At 41.5% G+C, this 22,906-nt stretch overlaps 2 protein-coding genes across 4 annotated transcripts in view; one reads left to right on the top strand and one right to left on the bottom strand.

The window, feature by feature from the left end:
* The window catches only part of LOC124790075 (proliferation marker protein Ki-67-like), a 99,540-nt gene extending 91,799 nt beyond the window's left edge, over positions 1–7,741 (bottom strand). Inside the window, exon 1 of the mRNA XM_047257641.1 lies at positions 7,651–7,741. The gene's annotated coding sequence lies outside the window, so the exon portion shown is untranslated. The remainder of the gene's footprint in view (positions 1–7,650) is intronic.
* A 647-nt stretch (positions 7,742–8,388) lies between these two features.
* Positions 8,389–22,906, top strand: part of LOC124790055 (microtubule-associated protein futsch-like) — a 37,402-nt gene continuing 22,884 nt past the window's right edge. The window contains exons 1-3 of one of the 3 annotated variants that reach the window (XM_047257615.1): positions 8,389–8,440; positions 8,545–8,692; positions 8,837–8,903. In XM_047257615.1, coding sequence (XP_047113571.1) covers positions 8,547–8,692; positions 8,837–8,903 — 213 coding nt within the window. In that variant the 5' untranslated portion in view covers positions 8,389–8,440; positions 8,545–8,546. Of the gene's footprint in view, positions 8,512–8,544; positions 8,693–8,836; positions 8,904–22,906 lie in introns of all 3 variants that reach the window. The other 2 variants (XM_047257617.1, XM_047257616.1) reach the window with 2 other exon arrangements.

Here is a 22,906-nt window from a genome sequence, read left to right as displayed (position 1 = left end):
TTGGACAGTGGTGCCCCAAGGTGGCAGTAGGATGTCAGCAGATGGGATAATTTATGAATATGGTGTCTAGAAAGCTCCTCCAGGTGCTAGAGAGCAAGGGATTCAATTTCAGAGATGTGATGCACAGGGTAGAGATTGCAAGCTAGTAGTATCTTGTGCAAGGAGAAGTGCTTCTGGGATGTCTGTCATGGAGATGTGCTTTTGCAGTATCAGGTGTACAAACAAATCTGTGGCACAGCCATGGGCATCCGCATGACACTCTTATACTAAACTTTTTATGGGCCATCTAAAAAACAGACCTTCTCAGCCTCCCGACACACCAAACCCCCTAATCTGATTCAGGTTCATTGATATCTCGATAATCTAGACCCACAGCGAAGATTCCCTACTTTGTTCCTTCATAACCTCAACACCTTCTCTCCGATACACTTCATGTGGCCCTCCTCAACCCAGCATGCCACTGTCCTAGATGTTGACCTCCTCCTCTCTCATGGCTCCATCTGTACCTCTGTCTACATTAAACCTACCAACCACCAACAGTACCTCCATTTTGACAACTGTCATACATCTCACATCAAAAAATACCTCCCATATAGCTTGGCCACCTGGAGATGGCATACCTGTAGTGCCAAAAAAAATCTCCCTTGCTCACTATGCTGAGGGTGTCACCATGGCCTTCACAGACAGGCACTACCCCAGACCTAGCCTGCAAACAGATCTCCTGTACCATTTCCCCCTCACACCCCCAGTCCTCCAACCACCTCAAGAACCAGCCACAAAAGAATGTCCCCTTCACCATCCAGTACCATCCCGGACTGGAACAACAGAACCACATCCTTTACCACAGCTTTTATTACCTATCATCATGCCCCGAAATGATGGTCATCCTACCAGAGATACTTCCCATCTCTCCTATTTTAAGTTGTGTTCCATCATGCACCCAACCTCCACAACTTCCTAGTCCATCCCTATGCCACTCTCAATCCCAACCCTTTGCCACAAGGATCATAGCCTTGTGGAAGACGCAGGTGCGAAACCTGCCCAATCCACCCACAAAGCACTTCCTACTCCAGTTCTATCACAGATTTATCTTACACATCAGGGGCTGGGTCACCTGCGAAAGCAGCCATGTCATTTACCAGCTATGATGTGCAGCTTTTTGTATTGGTAGGACTACCAGTCAGCTGTCCACCAAGACCAACACCCACTGCCAAATGTGGCCAAGAGCAAAGTAGAGCACCCTGTGGCGCAACATACAGCTCAGCTGCTTCAATACCAGAGTCATCTCTATCCTTCCCTCCACCACCAGCTTTTCTGAAATCTGCATCCTCCACTCTTGTAATTATCCTGGCCTCAACCTACGGTAACATACTGTCCCACATCCTCCACCCAACAGTTTCTACCCTTCTCTGTTCTGGTAACACACTGTCCCCACATCCTCCACCCAACAGTTTCCACCCCTCTCTGTCCTATCATCTCTTCACCATTCTCATTCCCCACCCTGTTTATTTGCAGCCATCTGCCAACACATCCACCCACCTCTCCCTGCTCCTCTCTTTTCTAGTTCCTGTTCTCCCCACCTTTCTGCCCCAAAACTTTCTGACACTGGGCCTGTTGGCTGTCTAGTCCCTGCACATTCCACGGACAGCATTTGTCTCTCTTGCCATCCACACTACTATCTTCCCCATCCCCTCCAGATTGCTGCTTGCATCCCACACGATGTTGCATTCCAGCCTGAGATTCTGGAGTTGGCAGTCATGTGTGCATAAGGTGTGCTTGCTTCTCTGTGTGTGTGTGTGTGTGTGTGTGTGTGGGGGGGGGGGGGGGGGGGGGGGGGCACGCGCCGAATGTCTTAATTGTGCCTGTCTGCAACTTTGTGTGTCTTCTTTATGGTAAGTAGCAATCTATCCTTTCCAGCATTGTAGATATCCCTACCTGGAGTTTCCACTGTTTGATAAAATAGCATCTGGGCCATTCCATGCCAAGTAGTCCAATTTCAAAAAAGGTCCCACATGACTACAATGGATATCCCCAAATTGTGTGTGAATGTTTGCACATTTTACTTTCGTCAATTTAACACTAACAGAGAGGTAGTAATTTGTTTGACCACATAGTGTAGCTCTCAATAGTGCATCCATGAGTTTTTGGCAACTTAGAGGCATAACATCTCCAGTTATATTTTCTTGAAAGAACCAAAACAGATCATCTTTTATAACATTATGCACTCTCTTAAGTAAAGTAAGAAAAACCTATTTCCTAAGCAATTTGCATATGGGTAATTTGATGCGAAGTTAGCCAAAAAATAGACATTCGAAATAAAGGTGAAGTTTAACTGTTTATCTCAGGTAGTATTTGCAAGATAAACCTGAAACTTTGCTCATAACAACTTACCAGTACAAGGTCTTCAAATATAAAATTTTGTTCTCCCACTGCTTTCAAATAGTTTACGAACTAGAGGGCAAAAATGAAGTTTTTTCTAAAAATGCCAAAAATGGCTATTTTCACCCCAGTTACAGTCTTCTGCTAGCTCCTTTAAACCATTTTCATTAGAAAGACAATGTTCTAAACCACCTATAAAAATTTTATTTCGTTTTGCAATGCAAGCATTTATGGCCCTAAAATATAATAAAATAAAATAACTATAATATGGAGGTGCATTGAAAATGGGCTCATACACTGCTAGTACTCAAATCTGTCACCTTTCATTCTGTTTTACAACTGTTTAGCAGACACTGTGAAAGATAATATAAAACGTCCTAATGACAAAGAAATTAACTATAGCCATAAAAACTGCAAAGAATCTCTACAATATCCAGCTTTACAATTTCTTTTAATGAAAGGGGACACGGAATAAAATAAAAATAATAGTTTTCTCTTTTTTGGCTCTAATAATTTGAGGTAATCACATTTTAAAATGTAATTTTTTTGAGTTCTGTCTTATCAAAATTTCAGCATTCTACAGCAAATTAAAGACACATGTAAAAAATTCAAGTAGTTTGATGCACACTTAAGTTTAGGATCCTAAAAGAGACCTCTTCTAACTTTGACCTCTGACTTACACAAATGTGTCATCAGCTTGCGATCCTGGTTAAAGAAAACCTTATGTTTGGTAACATGTAGTAAAGAAATTCACCCATGCTACTGTTGCACAGCTATTGGACATGGCCCCTATGGCGATGGGGATGCTGTTTTTCTCACTTTCGAAAGGACCTGTCAGTGGTTAAACCACCACAGACCATACCAACACATTTATACAATTATTCACATGTACAAAAATGTTCTACATTAACCGCAAACTATGCCAACATAAAGTACAATATACCTTAAAGCAGAATTCAACAATATAGCTAACACTAGCATTGTAAAATAAAAAATACATAAATAACTTCCTATAACATGAATCCATTTCAAAAAAATGTCAGGAAGATTCCTGTGAGCTTCTCCAAAATTTAAACAATGTGGCAGTGCTGTAAAACCTGTACGCTATTTATATGACGTGTGCTGCAGCTGATATGCAACAATTTTACTACCATGATCTCCACCGCTTTGGTAATGAAAGTTAAACTTTGAAGTTTACAACCAGTTTGATTCTGTTATAGCAGAGAAACAGAATGGAATATCACATTTAGTTGTGACAAAAGATACATCTTTTTTCAATTTGTTAGTTATCCTGGCTGTCTCATTTGCTAGCCATCAAGGCTTTTGATTGTATTCCCAATAGTAGAGCATAACAAAAGATGTCAGATTTGAGTACCAGCAGAATTTGTGCCCATTTTCAATGCACCTCCATTGTCCCATTCTTTTTGACGACCTTATATGCTCACACTGCAAAACCAGTAATGAATTAATGATCATAAAAAAATTTGGTCAGAATCCAAGGTCATGCATGAACCTCTACACTACATGGCAATGAACCACTCACAGTCTTTCTTTATTTGCATGAAGATTTGCTTTACACATCATTCCTGCTGCCCCCACTTATTGTTTGCAGTCTTTTCTGGAAGCCATTGTGGAACACCAACCTTCAGGAGAATTATTTCCATTTTGAGGCAGTCACAGTGTGTGTCACAATATACATAACTGCTACATGGCATGAATTTGTGTGTGAAAAATTAATGAAACAGCATTACATGCCTAGACAACAGAAGACTGCTGAAAACCACAGCAAAATGTATTAAAGTATAAATACCAAAATTGCAGGAAATTGCTCTGTAGGAGATACAGTGTCACACCCCAATGAGCTACATTAACAATTTCAATAATAAAAAAAAGACCCGTTATAGTCACCCATTTCCATGATTCATAGCTAAGCTCTTCAAATTAAGTTGGACAGGGAAAAGCCCTACAGAGATTTGGTTTTATGAAAAATTATAAAACTTGTCTGCCCACTGTTTTTCAATGATGGCTCCAAAACAGATGACAAATCATAGGCATTAATATTTAATTTTGCCCTCCAAAACAGCTTCACAGAGTATTAAATCATAACCACTTCCCTTACAAGGTAATCAGCTTAAGCTGTACAATACATGAAAGAATACAAACTCTTTTGGATTGTGTAAGTGATACGTTAAAGAAATGACATCTAACAATAGAAACTGAAACAACTGAAAGTAATTCTTAACAGTCATACACTGAACTTAGAGCAGCATCCTACATACTTCACTTAAGTCAGGGAGAGGGGAATAACTATAAAAAAAAAGGGGTGAAGGCTCCCCATCAGAGGCAGTGAGGGAGGGAGGGTGACAAATTCTTACTAATTTCAAGTAATCAAAAGAATGTAAACAACAAGCAATAACTTAATGGCCCAAACTCTTCCAACTAAGGACTAGGGAGGTGGTGGTACAGCCACATTATAAAGACATTTTACACAAACACGCCCATTACCTAAACACAATGACCAAAATAAAAAAAAATCATGTCTTCATTACTGTGAATCTACAGAAAATCAGGGCCTTATTTCTTCTGCACATATGTTTTTCACGTGATTCTTATTAAGTGGCCAAATAACAAGCAAACATTCACAAGGAAAATTTTGTGGAAGGACACAAAATTTATAAAATGTCAAAATTCTGTAACTTCAAAAGGCACAATTATATAGCTGTTTTAACAAAAATCACTGTCATTGTTCCGATAAGCACACATAAAAGCTCTACCTGACACTTCTGTCCACCAGCCTATAGTTAACAGCAATTTCCAAATTTGTAACCATCCTCATTTCAAAATGAAATGCATTAAAATCAACATACAACATGAAATTTGCACATAATTCAATTTCTTTACTGTAGAACTAAAACACACCTACCCACATAACTAAAAAAACATTGATATACCGCACAATGCTTACTCTGGACACATCACAATAAATTGCCCATTATAAGAAACACACACTCTGCAGAGAATTTCACGTGGCTGTTTCAGGTGACTGATGGTTTGAATCATGGTTGTGCCAAGTTTGGCCTGTATTACCGTTTATATAACACAGCCAGCCTCAAAAAGTAATTTTACAACAGCCATTACCTACTGTTTCATATACTCTGCTTTGCATTACACATCATCTCATTTTGAAAAGGGTAAAGAGAGTAACCTGGGTTTACAGAGTGAGGGACCATGACAGCAGGAAGATTGGTGATCCCTATGACCATGTATCAGACTTGCATAAAATCACAGATCTCTGGTGTACACTCACAGCCCTGCAAGTGTGAGGCAGGGCTTCTTCCCCCACCTCTGCTCTTCGTTAAGCATTTCTAAGTTCACATAATACCAAGTAAGGGACGAAAATAATGTCAACTCAGACAAAAAAATTTTCAATTCACACTACTGTCATCCACAATGTGAAACTGCCCTGCATCCAGAAGAAATCTTGTGGATTTGACCAGCATCAGGCAATCTAGACCACCTGGAACCACATTCGCATGGGCCATGGAAGGCATGTAGACACTCCATAAGTGTGGCAAATCATCACCATCATGTGACCATGTTTTATCACTTTCTTCCGAAAGGACAGGAAACTATAGTTGAACCGGCAGAAGTTGATCCTGTCAGCTGCAGTGGGCTGGGCACAGCAGCTTCACAGTCCTAGCTTGACCAATAACGTAACGCGGTTTTGTTAACCCCTCTATGACAACACCTCAGTGTGGTCACAGCTCTGCACACAACTACCATTTTCGCCTACAGCTGTTAGCATTTCACACTTTAAAGCTGCCAACAGCACTGTGAGCTGTCAGATCTTCGTACGCCATCCCAACTACAGTGTTTTACATCCCACCGGCATTGAGATCATTAGAGACATAGCACAAGCTCTGAATGTTTTCGGCAGTGCCCTTTCAAAGGAATCTTACCAGCATTAGCCTGATGTGACTTATGATAAACACAGTAAACCTACATCTGGATGGCTGGATGCAGATTTGAACTATCGTCCTTCCAAATGAGGGTCGTGTTTGCTAACCAAGCTGCATCACATTTTTCAACAGAAATTGGGTTTCTTTATCAACAAGATTAGTACAAAGTAAAATTGGTTGTGTTCTTGATAAACTGGAATAAGCAACAGGTCATATAGTACCACACTGAACCCACTTATCAGCAGGCCAAACAGTTCCATGGCATAATATTTATTTACCTACTTTCATTCATCCAAGGCTCATCACACAATGATATTGGAATTGTAATACAAAGAAAGCAATAGCTCAAAATGCATGTATGCTTATGACTATAGAATATGTGTCCAAATCTGGCCTTCATGAAGCAACTATCCCACATACTACCCCTCATATTAATTTCACACTGTTGTAAACAGCAGATGTAATGCCTCTATGACATCACACAACCCAATAACTCAAGCTTTTCCATGCAGGCCTAATTTCATTTCATTATATTACTTCTTATACCACAAATTTTCCACCAAGTAATTATGCGGCCATCCTTTTCCTTATTTGACTGAAGCTCCATGTCAAAAACTTCAGTTAGATATCAATATCTGCTGCAAACTTCAAATAAAACAAAGAACTGACAACATTTAATGCGCATTATTGAGAGAGCTGCACACGGAAATCTAATACAATATTTATTAATCACTGTATAACAAAAGTGGAAGTTGGTGAGGGCTAAAATCGATATTAATCTTCTAAGGTGCTGGATTATATGTTACTGGGAGAACAATTAATACGGATTTCTTATACAAAAGTTTCTGGTGCATAATACTGTTATCCTTTTAATGAAATAACTTAATGTAGCTTAAACAGGCAAATGAAGTACTTTCTCTCCTTCCTTATAAATTAACAGTGGATAATAAATAACATCTTTACTCCAACTTTTAAGCTGGAGTTTTACACTCGAACCCTAATTTTAACTTAGTTTAAGTTCATGTTTAGTACTTCAAAATTCAGTGCCTTAAGTCCAGCACATCACAAATTCCGAATCTCTTCACAAAAAAGTCGACTGTATTACGAAAATAATCGTTATGAACTGAATCTAACCTAGCTAAAAATGAGTATTTACTTTCAGATATACTGTAAGCCAAAGCAGATAGTTCTATATTAAACTGTGCATCGCGCATATTGTCATTAGGGTCCCACAGACCTCCGCAATGTATATATTTATACATACAAATCATTTTCACACACGTCGAAAGAAACAGTTACAAATTACACTTACTTGACAACCGCACAACGTGGTAATTATGGAACTCACATCTCCTTATCCACAAACTAACATAACGATCATAACGACCTAGACAACTTCGAACAAAGTGTACGTTACATTTGAAAACTTAAGCATCTATGTGACTGCGACACAAGAAATAGTACGCAAATACAACTGTGTAATCAAGTTTATATTTTTGCACACTGTAGAGTGAAGTTCATAACTTTGTCTGCAACATGATAAGACTTAAGTTAAGAAAGCTTTTATCCCATAATTAGCAACATTTATGATTACTACAGGACGCGTAGTGTTTTCAAACAACATTTAATTTTGAATACGAGACTTGTGATTGGTTAGATCTTTTCATAACTTTGCGCGGCAACGTAAAGGATATACAGAATACCAACATCCACATTTCTTCGTACTTGAACTAAAAATGTTACAATTAATTTTGTTTCCGAACTTTTGATTTCATCGACAGAATTTCGTCTTATTATTTCGTATTTCTCTGTATATACACAAAATAAACTGAATTCAAACAAAAAATACCAGAAAACAATATGAAAATTGAAATAATGGAAGAGTAATTTTGCTACAAATAAACGAATGTGTCAATATTTATACCCTTATTGAAATTAAAATATACAGTTTAATTGTATTACGGTAAAATATTGACAAAATAGAGCATTCTTCACTGTAAATAAGTATTATTCTACCTCTTTAGGTATATTTTTCATGCATATATTGGTTGTGTGATTGTGAAGTAGACGCCATTCCTGTATCGGAGGAGTAACCGGTTGAAGTATGATTTGTTGATGTAGAATTTGTGATAAATAGTTGATATTTTGTCTATCATCCCAAACCAAGGATATGGTAGTTTTCCATTTCATATTTTTGTTGTTTCAGTAATGGGGAAATCGCCGATGGCATATCACGGACATGAGAGAAGCAGGCACCATAACTATTCTCGGAACAGTCAGTCTCGAAATCGGAGACCGGAAAATCAAGGATTCGCGCCAGCGAACTACATTTATACACCAGATCGTTTCCTAAGGTATTAGCGTGCATAGCGAAGACTTCAATCCTTACCTATAGCGAAAGTTATGCCTGCTCTCTCATATCCAGTTTCGTGTAAATGTGTGCTTTACTAGATATTTTATTATTGTTTTCAATATGAAGTGTTTACGTTCATTTACAGACAGCTGCCATCGTATCGCAGGGGTAGTCAACAGAGAGGCCCAGGAACAAGCCAGCAATATTTGACGGTAATCTTAGTTGTGACATTTGTATTTTCTGTTACAGATAAATTTATCTCGAAGCTCATTTTGAATTGCATATAGAAAGAACATGTTGAGTCAGCGTTTATTTTCGATGTACATGAGTAATAATGTGCAGCGTTCTGCTTTCCCTTTTACGTAAACAACTCGGTAAAATTATGTCTCTTAGCACAAAACAAATTGGCAGGCATGAATAATTATTTCTGTTGCACTGCTGTATCATCCCATTGTCTTTACCTACAGGGGTTAGGAAATTTCTATTCTGATTATTTTGTTTGTTTTTAGTAAATACTATGAAAAGACAGACAACTGTGATGGAAGTGCCTTTCCTCGAACACTTGTAGTGTATGAGAAAAGAATGTTGAATTGAAAGTCTGTTTTATTCTGCTGCATTTGCCAAACAAACTATCAGATATCATCTAATTCAATGAACCAGTTTGTTTGCCCATTTTCCTCACAATCAGTTTCACTCTCCGCTGAAAGTCTTTGTAGGCCTACTACCTATGAACTGTGTTCACTTGGTAATATCATCCACAAGTGGGTTTCAGCATATTGGTGCTATCATCACTGTCTTTTTATTTCATTGAATCTACTGATCAGTAGTTGCTTACATTTTGTAGAACCTTGATTAACTGGCAGAATAGGTTGCCTTAGTTTGTTTTGTGTTCTTGTCAACAGTTATGGTTACAGTTATATAAAATCTTGGTTGTAATGACAGTCTGATCTGCAGCATGGCTGAGGTGAAGGCTAGGTTGAAAGTTGACACTTTGGCTGTGAAGTGACAAAGCCAACAGACGTGAAAGTAGGCAATTTGGTTGTGGTAACAAACTGATCAGTAGTGAAGCCTAATTTTTACATCCACTCAGTATGGAATAATGAAACTTTTATCACAGTTCTGACAAGACTTTGAATTACTGTATGAAGGCACTACAAAAGCAAACCTGCTAGTAATTTTCGGTGAAATAAGGATCACCTATTTGTGGCATAGATGAGTTGAAAGATGTTTGCATAAGGCAACTAACATATTAGTTTCTGGGTAATATCCTGTCACTAGTAACCAATGCTGTGTTTGTTGGGCTGCTATTTACAAAGCCTCTAAAATATGTTTGGAAGAAAATAATAGGTTCATTCGAGTCAAAGTGTCACAATCGTATTTAAACTGTCTCTACTGCGCATGTGCAGCTTTGTAATAGTTTCAACTGTCAGAACTATGTGGGTTTACTCGAACTCATATTTAGCGTAATTCATTGTCTGATTGCCTGTGGTGTTAGTTGATACCTCTACTATCTTTGCATTTCACAAAAGTTTCTGGGTTAAATAATCATTAAGTGTACTGGGTACGTTCCCCCCCTACCCCTTTTTTCTGTGCTTGTCAAGTGAAAATATTTACTCAAGTATTATGTGTGTTGTGCCTCTCTTTCACTGTATTGTGTTGTCTTTTTTAGGTTAAGGTACCGTACTATGCCTACTACATTATGCAGAAAAAAAACCACAGACTGAAATTTCAGAAACAATGAGTGATGTTTTGCGTGTGTCTTATTTTCTGCATTATGTAGAAGGCACATTATTTTCTGCATAATGTAGAAGGCAAAGTATCTTATAGCCACAAATAGATGGCTACAGTGCAAGACAGACAGCAGAACACAGAAACATGAATGCAAATATTTGATCATGATGATTAGAACTTCTCGTAATATGTCAAGCGAATCATGGAAAAAATAAGTGCTGCAGTGTCATTATTGTATTTAAAGAATGAATGACAGTTGCAGGCTTTCCTGAAACATAGATTATGATGAATGAAATTATGAAATTGAGTCAAATGTTTCTGCTTCCCATTTCGGGTCGGCACTTCTTGGAGAACCGGTGATATAAAATGTTGACTGAAGACATTCATAATCATTTCTGACATCACTTTCCTCATCGGCATCCTGTTTTCTTTTACATATTTTGATTACGTGCATATGATGGAAAAAAAATTGGTCAGTTTGTCTCATTGATTTTGATAGCATAAATTTTGTTGCTGATTGACAATACAGTACAGATGATTAGTACCAATGTTAATAAACAACAAGGCAGTAAATGCCCAAACATTACATCTTGAAGAAAAATTATTGTTGGTTTAGATGGTAGGGAGTGGCCACAATGAGTCCGCTGGTTAAGAATATGACATGCAGCTTAATTTCACTACTATATGTGTAACAGTGTAGGATGTTTATTTATGCTATGCCGCCTCACCTGTAAAGTGGGTCAACTTACTGTACCCATGACATTTGTAGCAATGAATATTGTATGTGGCTCCCAGTTATTGGTGCGTGTGATTAGATCTTTGTATGGAAGAGAGAAATTTATTCATTTTGAAAGTGAAGTTAAAGGACAGTGAGATCCAACCCAACAATTACATTTCTTATTGTCACTGTTGCATTTCGAAATCTTTTCTGTCATCTTATTTTCTCTTTCTGTTTTTGCAAGTAGTTTCACTTTGTATTCACCTTCTCCTTTCTCCTTTTTACCATAATCTACCATTCAATTTTATCCCACCTATATATACTCAATAATACGTAACCCACTTCCAAACCACAACCGAAAAAAATTATTATTATCCCCCCCACCACCACCACCACTTTCAACACAACCGCTGCTATTAAATCCACCGTTTCCAGTCCACAAACAGTTCCTTTCACCAATTTAACAGCCATTTCGGCTAGTTCTAATAACTTTCGGTTTATTTCCGTTTTTACCACATCACTGATCATTTTTAGCCGCTTCCCACAGGTTTTAACGTCATTATTTCTTCGTCAGACAGTTGTTGGCCTCATTTTCATAATCTGCCACCACAAAACCACTCCTTTTAATACATTTACACACAGTTTTTTCGAAATTTTCCCAAATTTCTCCACCCTTTAACGTATTTTGGCGGCAACACAACCACCTAACCTTTGTGCACATCATTGTCTACCAACCCAAGTTCACCACAGGATCAACATAGCCCAGCTATTACCAACACTTTTTCGCCTTTTTTCACACCAGATCTCCAGTTGCTTTCTAGTTCACCTTTATCTCTCCCCATATATTTTCATTTTCACTTCAGCCCCATGTTACACTTTCCACCTTCTAATACCATGTCACCCTCACAACGACCCCATTAAGTTTTATTTACATTCCCTCCCCAAACATGCCTTCGCCCTAGCCAGATTACACTCCCGTATTTTATTTTCTCAGGGTTGTCAGACATTTGGCATTGCCCCCAAAGGCCTCACACTTAAAGTTCCCATCTCTGGCTGTAACCCTTCATTCCACCAGTCCCTATACCAGTTCCAAACTGAACAATCCATTGCCCTCACCCACCTAATCCTTCACCTACACATCAACTCAGCCAATGAACACACCCGTCAACTCCTATCCTTAATAAAAGTCCTCAATCTTTCCTCTCCAACATCCACACCGGCTGTTCACAGCATCCTCCTACAGGCCAGCCGCAAATTAGAACAGCATGCCACCCTCCACCTCAAAAAACTATCCAATCTCCTGGTTTCCCACCTCCGGAAAGGCAACTCACTCACCCTTCACAACCTTTCGAGCAAACCTCAACCTCCTCTCATTGCACACAGACCCAGTCTCTCCCATCTACTCAATCTCCCACTTCCAGCTCCACTCCCTCCAAACCCTCAAAATTCCAATCAACACAATCTGGAACCACAACACCCTAATTCAGTAGTTAACCTTTCCTCCAAACCTCTCTCCAAATCCGAAACCTCTGTCCTATCCAAAGGCCTCACCTTCAGCCCCACTCCCAGATTCAACCAAACACCCTTCATCAAAGATTTACTGTCCTACACTCGTAGTCCCTGCTGAAAATATCACTTTGCCACGAAGAAAAATGATCCTAATCCTACTCCTAATGATCCAACTCCCCAAGACACTATCCAAATTGAACCCTGCCTGGAACAGTTCCGTCCTCCGTCACAGTGGGACCCACCTCCTCTTCCTCAAAATCACCCTCTCCAAACCTTCCAGGAATTTCTGACTTCCAACCTTGCCTCTCAGTCCTTCTTAAAAAAAACCTTAATCCTACTCCCAACATCATCACTGCTGAAGCCCAGGCTATCCGTGATCTGAACGCTGACTGATTCATCGACATTCTTCCGGCAGACAAGGGTTCCACGATCGTGGTACTTGATCGTCGGGAGTATGTGGCTGAGGGACTGCGTCAGCTTTCAGACAACACTACATACAAAGTTTGCCAAGGTAAATCCCATTCCTGATGTCCAGGCAGAGCTTCAAGGAATCCTCAGAACCTTAGGCCCCCTACAAAACCTTTCACCTGACTCCATCAACCTCCTGACCCCACCGACACCCCGCACCCCTACCTTCTACCTTCTTCCTAAAATTCACAAACCCAATCATCCCGGCCGCCCCATTGTAGCTGGTTAGCAGGCCCCCACAGAACATATCACTGCCTACGTAGATCAACACCTTCAACCCATTACATGCAGTCTCCCATCCTTCATCAAAGACACCAACCACTTTCTCGAACGCCTGGAATCCTTACCCAATCTGTTACCCCCAGAAACCATCTTTGTAACCATTGATACCACTTCATAAATATTCCGTACGTCCAGGGCCTCGCTGGGATGGAGCACTTCCTTTCACGCCGATCACCTGCCACCCTACCTAAAACCTCTTTCCTCATTACCTTAGCCAGCTTCATCCTGACCCACAACTTCTTCACTTTCGAAGGCCAGACATACCAACAATTAAAGGGAACAGTCATGGGTACCAGGATGGCCCCCTCGTACGCCAACCTATTCATGGGTCGCTTAGAGGAAGCCTTCTTGGTTACCCAAGCCTGCCAACCCAAAGTTTGGTACAGATTTATTGATGACATCTTCATGATCTGGACTCACAGTGAAGAACTCCAGAATTTCCTCTCCAACCTCAACTCCTTTGGTTCCATCAGATTCACCTGGTCCTACTCCAAATCCCATGCCACTTTCCTTGACGTTGACCTCCACCTGTCCAATGGCCAGCTTCACACGTCCGTCCACATCAAACCCACCAACAAGCAACAGTACCTCCATTATGACAGTCGCCACCCATTCCATATCAAACGGTCCCTTCCCTACAGCCTAGGTCTTCGTGGCAAACGAATCTGCTCCAGTCCGGAATCCCTGAACCATTACACCAACAACCTGAAAACAGCTTTCGCATCCCGCAACTATCCTCCCGACCTGGTACAGAAGCAAATAACCAGAGCCACTTCCTCATCTCCTCAAACCCAGAACCTCCCACAGAAGAACCCCAAAAGTGCCCCACTTGTGACAGGATACTTTCCGGGACTGGATCAGACTCTGAATGTGGCTCTCCAGCAGGGATACGACTTCCTCAAATCCTGCCCTGAAATGAGATCCATCCTTCATGAAATCCTCCCCACTCCACCAAGAGTGTCTTTCCACCGTCCACCTAACCTTTGTAACCTCTTAGTTCATTCCTATGAAATCCCCAAACCACCTCCCCTACCCTCTGGCTCTCCTACCCTTGTAACCGCCCCCGGTGTAAAACCTGTCCCATGCACCCTCCCACCACCACCACCTACTCCAGTCCTGTAACCCGGAAGGTGTACACGATCAAAGGCAGAGCCACGTGTGAAAGCACCCATGTGATTTACCAACTGACCTGTCTACACTGTGAAGCTTTCTATGTGGGAATGACCAGCAACAAACTGTTCATTCGCATGAATGGACACAGGCAGACAGTGTTTGTTGGTAATGAGGATCACCCTGTGGCTAAACATGCGTTGGTGCACGGCCAGCACATCTTGGCACAGCGTTACACCATCCGGGTTATCTGGATGCTTCCCACTAACACCAACCTGTCAGAACTCCGGAGATGGGAACTTGCCCTTCAGTATATCCTCTCTTCTCGTTATCCGCCAGGCCTCAATCTCCGCTAATTTCAATTTGCCGCCGCTCATTCTTCACCTGTCTTTCAACAACTTCTTTGCCTCTGTACTTCCGCCTCGCGCGCGCGATTGTATACTTGTCCTTTTTTCCCCCTAAGGTAAGTCTTTCCGCTCCCGGGATTGGAATGACTCCTTACCCTCTCCCTTAAAACCCACATGCTTTCGTCTTTCCCTCTCCTTCCCTCTTTCCTGATGAGGCAACAGTTTGTTGCGAAAGCTTGAATTTCATGTGTATGTTTGTGTTTCTATCGACCTGCCAGCACTTTCGTTTGGTAAGTCACATCATCTTCGTTTTTAGATATATTTTTCCCACGTGGAATGTTTCTCTCTATTTTATATATAGTGTTACAAAAAGGTATGGCCAAACTTTCAGGAAACATTCCTCATACACAAATAAAGAAAAGATGTTATGTGGACATGTGTCCGGAAACGATTAATTTCCATGTTAGAGCTCATTTTAGTTTCGTCCACCTACGCTCAATGGAGCACGTTATCATGATTTCATACGGGATATTCTACCTGTCCTGCTAGAACATGTGCCTTTACAAGTACGACACAACATGGGGTTCATGCGCGATGGAGCTCCTGCACATTTCAGTCGGAGTGTTCGTACGCTTCTCAACAACAGATTCGGTGACCGATGGATTGGTAGAGGCGGACCAATTCCATGGCCTCCACGCTCTCCTGACCTCAACCCTCTTGACTTTCATTTATGGGGGCATTTGAAAGCTCTTGTCTACACAACCCCGGTACTAAATGTAGAGACTCTTCGTGCTCGTATTGTGGGCGGCTGTGATACAATACGCCATTCTCCAGGGCTGCATCAGCGCATCAGGGATTCCATGCGACGGAGGGTGGATGCATGTATCCTCGCCAACGGAGGACATTTTGAATATTTACTGTAACAAAGTGTTTGAAATCACGCTGGTACGTTCTATTGCTGTGTGTTTCCATTCCATGATTAATGTGATTTGAAGAGAAGAAATAAAGTGAGCTCTAACATGGAAAGTAAGCATTTCCAGACACATGTCCACATAACATATTGTCTTTCTTTGTGTGTGAGGAATGTTTCCTGAAAGTTTGGCCGTACCTTTTTGTAACACCCTGTGTGTGTGTATATATATGCAACACATTTCTACAGAAAAACCCCTTAAGGGAACAAAATTACACTAGGATGTATGAAATTATCACAAGTTTTTGATACACAGTTCCTTTGAAAGGCTAGCAACAACCTAGAACTTCTTATCTTCAACAAGAATGCTAAGACACTGAACACAAACAGCTCTGCACATGCATGTTCAGATCTCTTTGGGGTAGGCTTATTAAATGCTTTGGAGCCAGTCAGAAGAATTTTCTCTGATCATTCAAAACTGGTTAGAATCGTCCATTGGCCCCAACTCAAACAGCTTGCACCCAGTAACAAACCGTGGGAACTGGGAGAATGCCTGCGTCGAATGCACACTCGTGGTTGCAATGGTATCTCAAAAGAACTTAATATTTGAGTAATATCTTTTCTTATGCCTAGTTTATATGATGACACTGGGTTGCACACAACTGTGCTACCGGCCACTGCACGTGCATGCCACACGTTTGCACAACTCATTGGTGAAACCAAAGCACCTTCGGCTTGTTCTAGCTTTGGCAACACTAGTTGCGTGAGTTTTGAGGTTGGGGGTGTTCATAGATTGTAAACAAACTGAAATATGAAATGGAGGATAATGTTCACTTCTTGAATATCTATGCTTTGCATAGGTATTAGTGGGATTTCAGTGTTGTTGAATACAGAAACTAGCAGCAATATGTTTCTGAGCTGGAGACCGTCATATGCAATCAGGGCGTAGATGTTTTAACAATGTCTTGGGTGCAGGGCAAAATTGATTAAATTAGGAGCACATAGACAAACGATTTAGGAAATATCCAAGCAAGTCAAAATTTGGCTGTGGAACCGCACTAATCTAAAAGACTTAAATACGAGGATTTGGACCAAGCGAGGTGGTGCAGTGGCTAGCACACTGGACTCGCATTTGGGAGGACGATGGTTCAATCCCGCGTCCGGCCATCCTGATTGAGGTTTTCCGTGATTTCCCTAAATCGCTCCAGGCAAATGCCGGGATGGTTCCTTTGAAAGGGCACGGCTGACTTCCTTTCCCGCCCTTCCCTAATCCAATGAGACCGATGACCTCGCTGTCTGGTCTCGTCCCCTAAACAACCCAACCCAACCAGGGTTTGAGTTGGCGTGTTCTTTTTTAAGGAATAGAGTTGACAGGAGGAGAGGTTACACACTGGAAGCTGCATTATTCATGCAATATTCACCTATTTAAGTCACAGTCGTGCACCCCTTTCACAAATTGTAGTACATGTGTTTAAGCTATGAAATATTGGCATGGTACAGATCCATATTGAAGAGAATAGTTTGCAAACCATTCTCTTCTTAATGCGACCTGCTTTGAAAATCTGCATCTACACATATACTCTGCAAACCACCCTGAGGCGCATGGTAGAGGGTTTATTGCTGTTAATGTTAATAATTATTAGTGTTACTGAAAAAGTGTTATTACCAACTAAACATGAACAGTTCTGGTGACATTCTAAGATGATTAAAAAAACTTCTTGGGTCCTCCATTATAAATGCTTTCAGCAAGGTCGCTGAGCACCCAACCTGATAACTTTTCTTTATTCAGTCGCAATTCAAAACACGTTTCTTATCTTTTACTTATGCAACAATTCCATGCAAACAAGCATTAACTTCACCACAACTTGTGCACCTGCCAAAACTTTCATTTCAGACACAACTTAGTCACCCACAAAACAATAAAACTGAAGTGTATACTGGTGTCATCATGTCTACAGTCATATATGAAACCATTTGGGTGCAATTCATTCTATGCAGTGAATGGTGAAACACAATGTAGTTGTGTTTAGTTTTTGCCTTCATGTAGTTGGTTAATTTGGCCATTTTGGATATAGAGGAATGCCCGTGCTTGGTGCTAAGAGGGGAAACATTCCATGTGGGAAAAATATGTATATATATTTTCAAAACTACTGACCAAATTTACTTAATTAGTCAGCTTCAAGTCAGTGTGTGTGTGTGTGTGTGTGTGTGTGTGTGTGTGTGTGTGTGAACGGGAAAGCGCTGGTAGATAGACGCAATAAAAAACACACACAAATTTCAAGCTTTCGCAACCCAAGGTTGCTTCGTCAGGAAAGAGGGTAGGAGAGGGAAAGACGAAAGGATGTGGGTTTTAAGGGAGAGGGTAAGAAGTCATTCCAATCCCAGGAGCGGAAAGACATACCTTAGGGACAGGCATACACTCTCTCACGTGCGTGCCCCCCCCCCCCCCCACACACACACACACACACACACACACACACACACATTTGTGTGTGTGTTTGTGTGTTTTTTTATTGTGTCTATCTACCAGCGCTGTCTCGTGTGGTAAGTCACAGCATTTTTTAAAAATATATATATGTATTTCGTTGTCGTGGTCTTCAGTCCTGAGACTGGCTTGATGCAGCTCTCCATGCTACTCTATCCTGTGCAAGCTTCATCTCCCAGTACCTACTGCAACCTACATCCTTCTGAATCTGTTTAGTGTATTCATCTCTTGGTCTACCTCCACGATTTTTACCCTCCACACTGCCCTCCAATACTAAATTGGTGATCCCTTGATGCCTCAGAATATGCCATACCAACCGATCCCTTCTTCTGGTCAAGTTGTGCCACAAACTCCTCCTCAATTCTGTTCAGTACCTCCTCATTAGTTATGTGATCTACCCATCTAGTCTTCAGCATTCTTCTGTAGCACCAATTTTGTAAAGCTTCTATTTTCTTCTTGTCTAAACTATTTATCATCCACGTTTCACTTCCATACACGGCTGGCTACACTCCATACAAATACTTTCAGAAACGACTTCCTGACACTTAAATCTATACTGACGTCAACAAATTTCTCTTCCTTGGTAACACTTTCCTTGCAATTGCCAGTCTACATTTTACATCCTCTCTACTTCGACCATCATCAGTTATTTTGCTCCCCAAATAGCAAAACTCACTTTCTACTTTAAGCGTCTCATTTCCTAATCTAATTCCCTCAGTCATCGTCCGATTTACTTCGACTACATTCCATTATCCTTGTTTTGTTTCTGTTAATGTTCATCTTATATCCTCCTTTCAAGACACTGTCCATTCCGTTCAGCTGCTCTTCCAGGTCCTTTGCTGTTTTTGACAGAATTACAATGTCATTGGCAAACCTCAAAGTTTTTATTTCTTCTCCATGGATTTTAATTCCTGCTCCAAATTTTTCTTTTGTTTCCTTTACTGCTTTCTCAATATACAGATTGAATAACATCGGGGATAGGCTACAACCCTGTCTCACTCCCTTTCCAACCTCTGCTTCCCTTTTATACCCCTCGACTCTTATAACTGCCATCTGCTTTCTGTACAAATTGTAAATAGCCTTTCGCTCCCTGTATTTGACCTCTGCCGTCTTCGGAATTCGAAAGAGAGTATTCCAGTCGATATTGTCAAAAGCTTTCTCTAATTCTACAAATGCTAGAAACGTAGGTTTGCCTTTCCTTAATCTATTTTCTAAGATAAGTCGTAGGGTCAGTATTACCTCACGTATTCCAACATTTCTACAGAATCCAAACTTATCTTCCCCCGAGGTCCGCATCTACCAGTTTTTCCATTCGCCTGTAAAGAATTGGTGTTAGTATTTTGCAGCCGTGACTTATTAACCTGATAGTATGGTAATTTTCACATCTGTCAACACCTGCTTTCTTTGGGATTGGAATTATTATATTCTTCTTGAAATCTGAGGGTATTTCACCTGTCTCATACATCTTGCTCCGCAGATGGTAGATTTTTGTCATAGCTGGCTTTCCTAAGGCTATCAGTAGTTCTAATGGAATGTTGTCTACTCCCGGGGCCTTGTTTCGACTTAGGTCTTTCAGTGCTCTGTCAAACTCTTCATGCAGTATCATATCTCCTCTTTCATCTTCTTCTACATTCTCTTCCATTTCCATAATATTGCCCTCAAGTACATCATCCTTGTATAGACCCTCTATATACTCCTTCCATCTTTCTGCTTTATATTCTTTGCTTAGAACTGGTTTTCCATCTGAGCTCTTGATATTCATGCAAGTGGTTCTCCTTTCTCTAAATGTCTCTCTTAATTTCCCTGTAGGCAGTATCTATCTTACCCCTAGTGATATGCGCCTCTACATCCTTAAATTTGTCCTCAAGCCATCCCTGCTTAGCCATTTTGCACTTCATGTCGATCTCATTTTTGAGAAGTTTGTATTCCTTTTTTGCCTGCTTCATTTACTGCATTTATATATTTTCCCCTTTCATCAATTAAATTCAATATCTCTTCTGTTACGCAAGGATTTCTACTAGCCCTTGTCTTTTTACCTTCTTGATCCACTGCTACCTTCACTATTTCATCCGTCAAAGCTACCCATTCTTGTTCTACTGTATTTCTTTCCGCCGTTCTTGTCAATCGTTCCCTAATGCTCTTCCTGAAGCTCTCTACAACCTCTGGTTCTTTCAGTTTATCCAGGTCCCATCTCCTCAAATTCCCACCTTTTTGCAATTCCTTAAGTCAGAGTCCACATCTGCCCTTGGAAATGGTTTACAATTTAAAACCTGGTTCCTGAATCTCTGTCTTACCATTATATAATCTGAGACCTTCCATTATCTCCAGGCATCTTCCATATATATATATATATATATATATATATATATATATATATATATATATATATATAAAAACAAAGATGAGGTGACTTACCGAACAAAAACGCTGGCAGGTCGATAGACACACAAACAAACACAAACATACACACAAAATTCAAGCTTTCGCAACAAATTGTTGCCTCATCAGGAAAGAGGGAAGGAGAGGGGAAGACGAAAGGAAGTGGGTTTTAAAGGAGAGGGTAAGGAGTCATTCCAATCCCGGGAGCGGAAAGACTTACCTTAGGGGGAAAAAAGGACAGGTATACACTCGCACACACGCACATATCCATCCACACATACAGACACAAGCAGACATATTTAAAGACAAAGAGTTTGGGCAGAGATGTCAGTCGAGGCAGAAGTGTAGAGGCAAAGAAGTTGTTGAAAGACAGGTGAGGTATGAGTGGCGGCAACTTGAAATTAGCGGAGATTGAGGCCTGGCGGATGACGAGAAGAGAGGATGTACTGAAGGGCAAGTTCCCATCTCCGGAGTTCGGATAGGTTGGTGTTGGTGGGAAGTATCCAGATAACCCGGACGGTGTAACACTGTGCCAAGATGTGCTGGCCGTGCACCAAGGCATGTTTAGCCACAGGGTGATCCTCATTACCAACAAACACTGTCTGCCTGTGTCCATTCATGCGAATGGACAGTTTGTTGCTGGTCATTCCCACATAGAATGCGTCACAGTGTAGGCAGGTCAGTTGGTAAATCACGTGGGTGCTTTCACACGTGGCTCTGCCTTTGATCGTGTACACCTTCCGGGTTACAGGACTGGAGTAGGTGGTGGTGGGAGGGTGCATGGGACAGGTTTTGCATCGGGGGCGGTTACAAGGATAGGAGCCAGAGGGTAGGGAAGGTGGTTTGGGGATTTCATAGGGATGAACTAACAGGTTACGAAGGTTAGGTGGACGGCGGAATGACACTCTTGGCGGAGTGGGGAGGATTTCATGAAGGATGGATCTCATTTCAGGGCAGGATTTGAGGAAGTCGTATCCCTACTGGAGAGCCACATTCAGAGTCTGGTCCAGTCCCGGAAAGTATCCTGTCACAAGTGGGGCACTTTTGTGGTTCTTCTGTGGGGGATTCTGGGTTTGAGGGGACGAGGAAGTGGCTCTGGTTATTTGCTTCTGTACCAGGTTGGGAGGGTAGTTGCGGGATGCGAAAGCTGTTTTCAGGTTGTTGGTGTAATGATTCAGGGATTCCGGACTGGAGCAGATTCGTTTGCCACGAAGACCTAGGCTGTAGGGAAGGGACCGTTTGATGTGGAATGGGTGGCAGCTGTCATAATGGAGGTACTGTTGCTTGTTGGTGGGTTTGATGTGGACGGACGTGTGAAGTTGGCCATTGGACAGGTGGAGGTCAACGTCAAGGAAAGTGGCATGGGATTTGGAGTAGGACCAGGTGAAACTGATGGAACCAAAGGAGTTGAGGTTGGAGAGGAAATTCTGGAGTTCTTCTTCACTGTGAGTCCAGATCATGAAGATGTCATCAATAAATCTGTACCAAACTTTGGGTTGGCAGACTTGGGTAACCAAGAAGGCTTCCTCTAAGCGACCCATGAATAGGTTGGCGTACGAGGGGGCCATCCTGGTACCCATGGCTGTTCCCTTTAATTGTTGGTATGTCTGGCCTTCAAAAGTGAAGAAGTTGTGGGTCAGGATGAAGCTGGCTAAGGTGATGAGGAAAGAGGTTTTAGGTAGGGTGCTCGGCGTGAAAGGAAATGCTCCATCGCAGCGAGGCCCTGGACATGCGGAATATTTGTGTATAAGGACGTGGCATCAATGGTTACAAGGATGGTTTCCGGGGGTAACAGATTGGGTAAGGATTCCAGGCGTTCAAGGAAGTGGTTGGTGTCCTTGATGAAGGATGGGAGACTGCATGTAATGGGTTGAAGGTGTTGATCTACGTAGGCAGAGATACGTTCTGTGGGGGCTTGGTAACCAGCTACAATGGGGCGGCCGGGATGATTGGGTTTGTGGATTTTAGGAAGAAGGTAGAAGGTAGGGGTGCGGGGTGTCGGTGGGGTCAGGAGGTTGATGGAGTCAGGTGAAAGGTTTTGCAGGGGGCCTAAGGTTCTGAGGATTCCTTGAAGCTCCGCCTGGACATCGGGAATGGGGTTACCTTGGCAAACTTTGTATGTGGTGTTGTCTGAAGGCTGACGCAGTCCCTCAGCCACATACTCCCGACGATCAAGTACCACGGTCGTGGAACCCTTGTCCGCCGGAAGAATGACGATGGATCGGTCAGCCTTCAGATCACGGATAGCCTGGGCTTCAGCAGTGGTGATGTTGGGT

This window comes from Schistocerca piceifrons, chromosome 3 (genome assembly GCF_021461385.2).
Source record: "Schistocerca piceifrons isolate TAMUIC-IGC-003096 chromosome 3, iqSchPice1.1, whole genome shotgun sequence".
In the NCBI taxonomy this organism is placed as follows: domain Eukaryota; kingdom Metazoa; phylum Arthropoda; class Insecta; order Orthoptera; family Acrididae; genus Schistocerca; species Schistocerca piceifrons.
The sequence above is the reverse complement of the archived record's forward strand: the minus strand, read 5'-3'. Positions and strand labels throughout refer to the sequence as shown.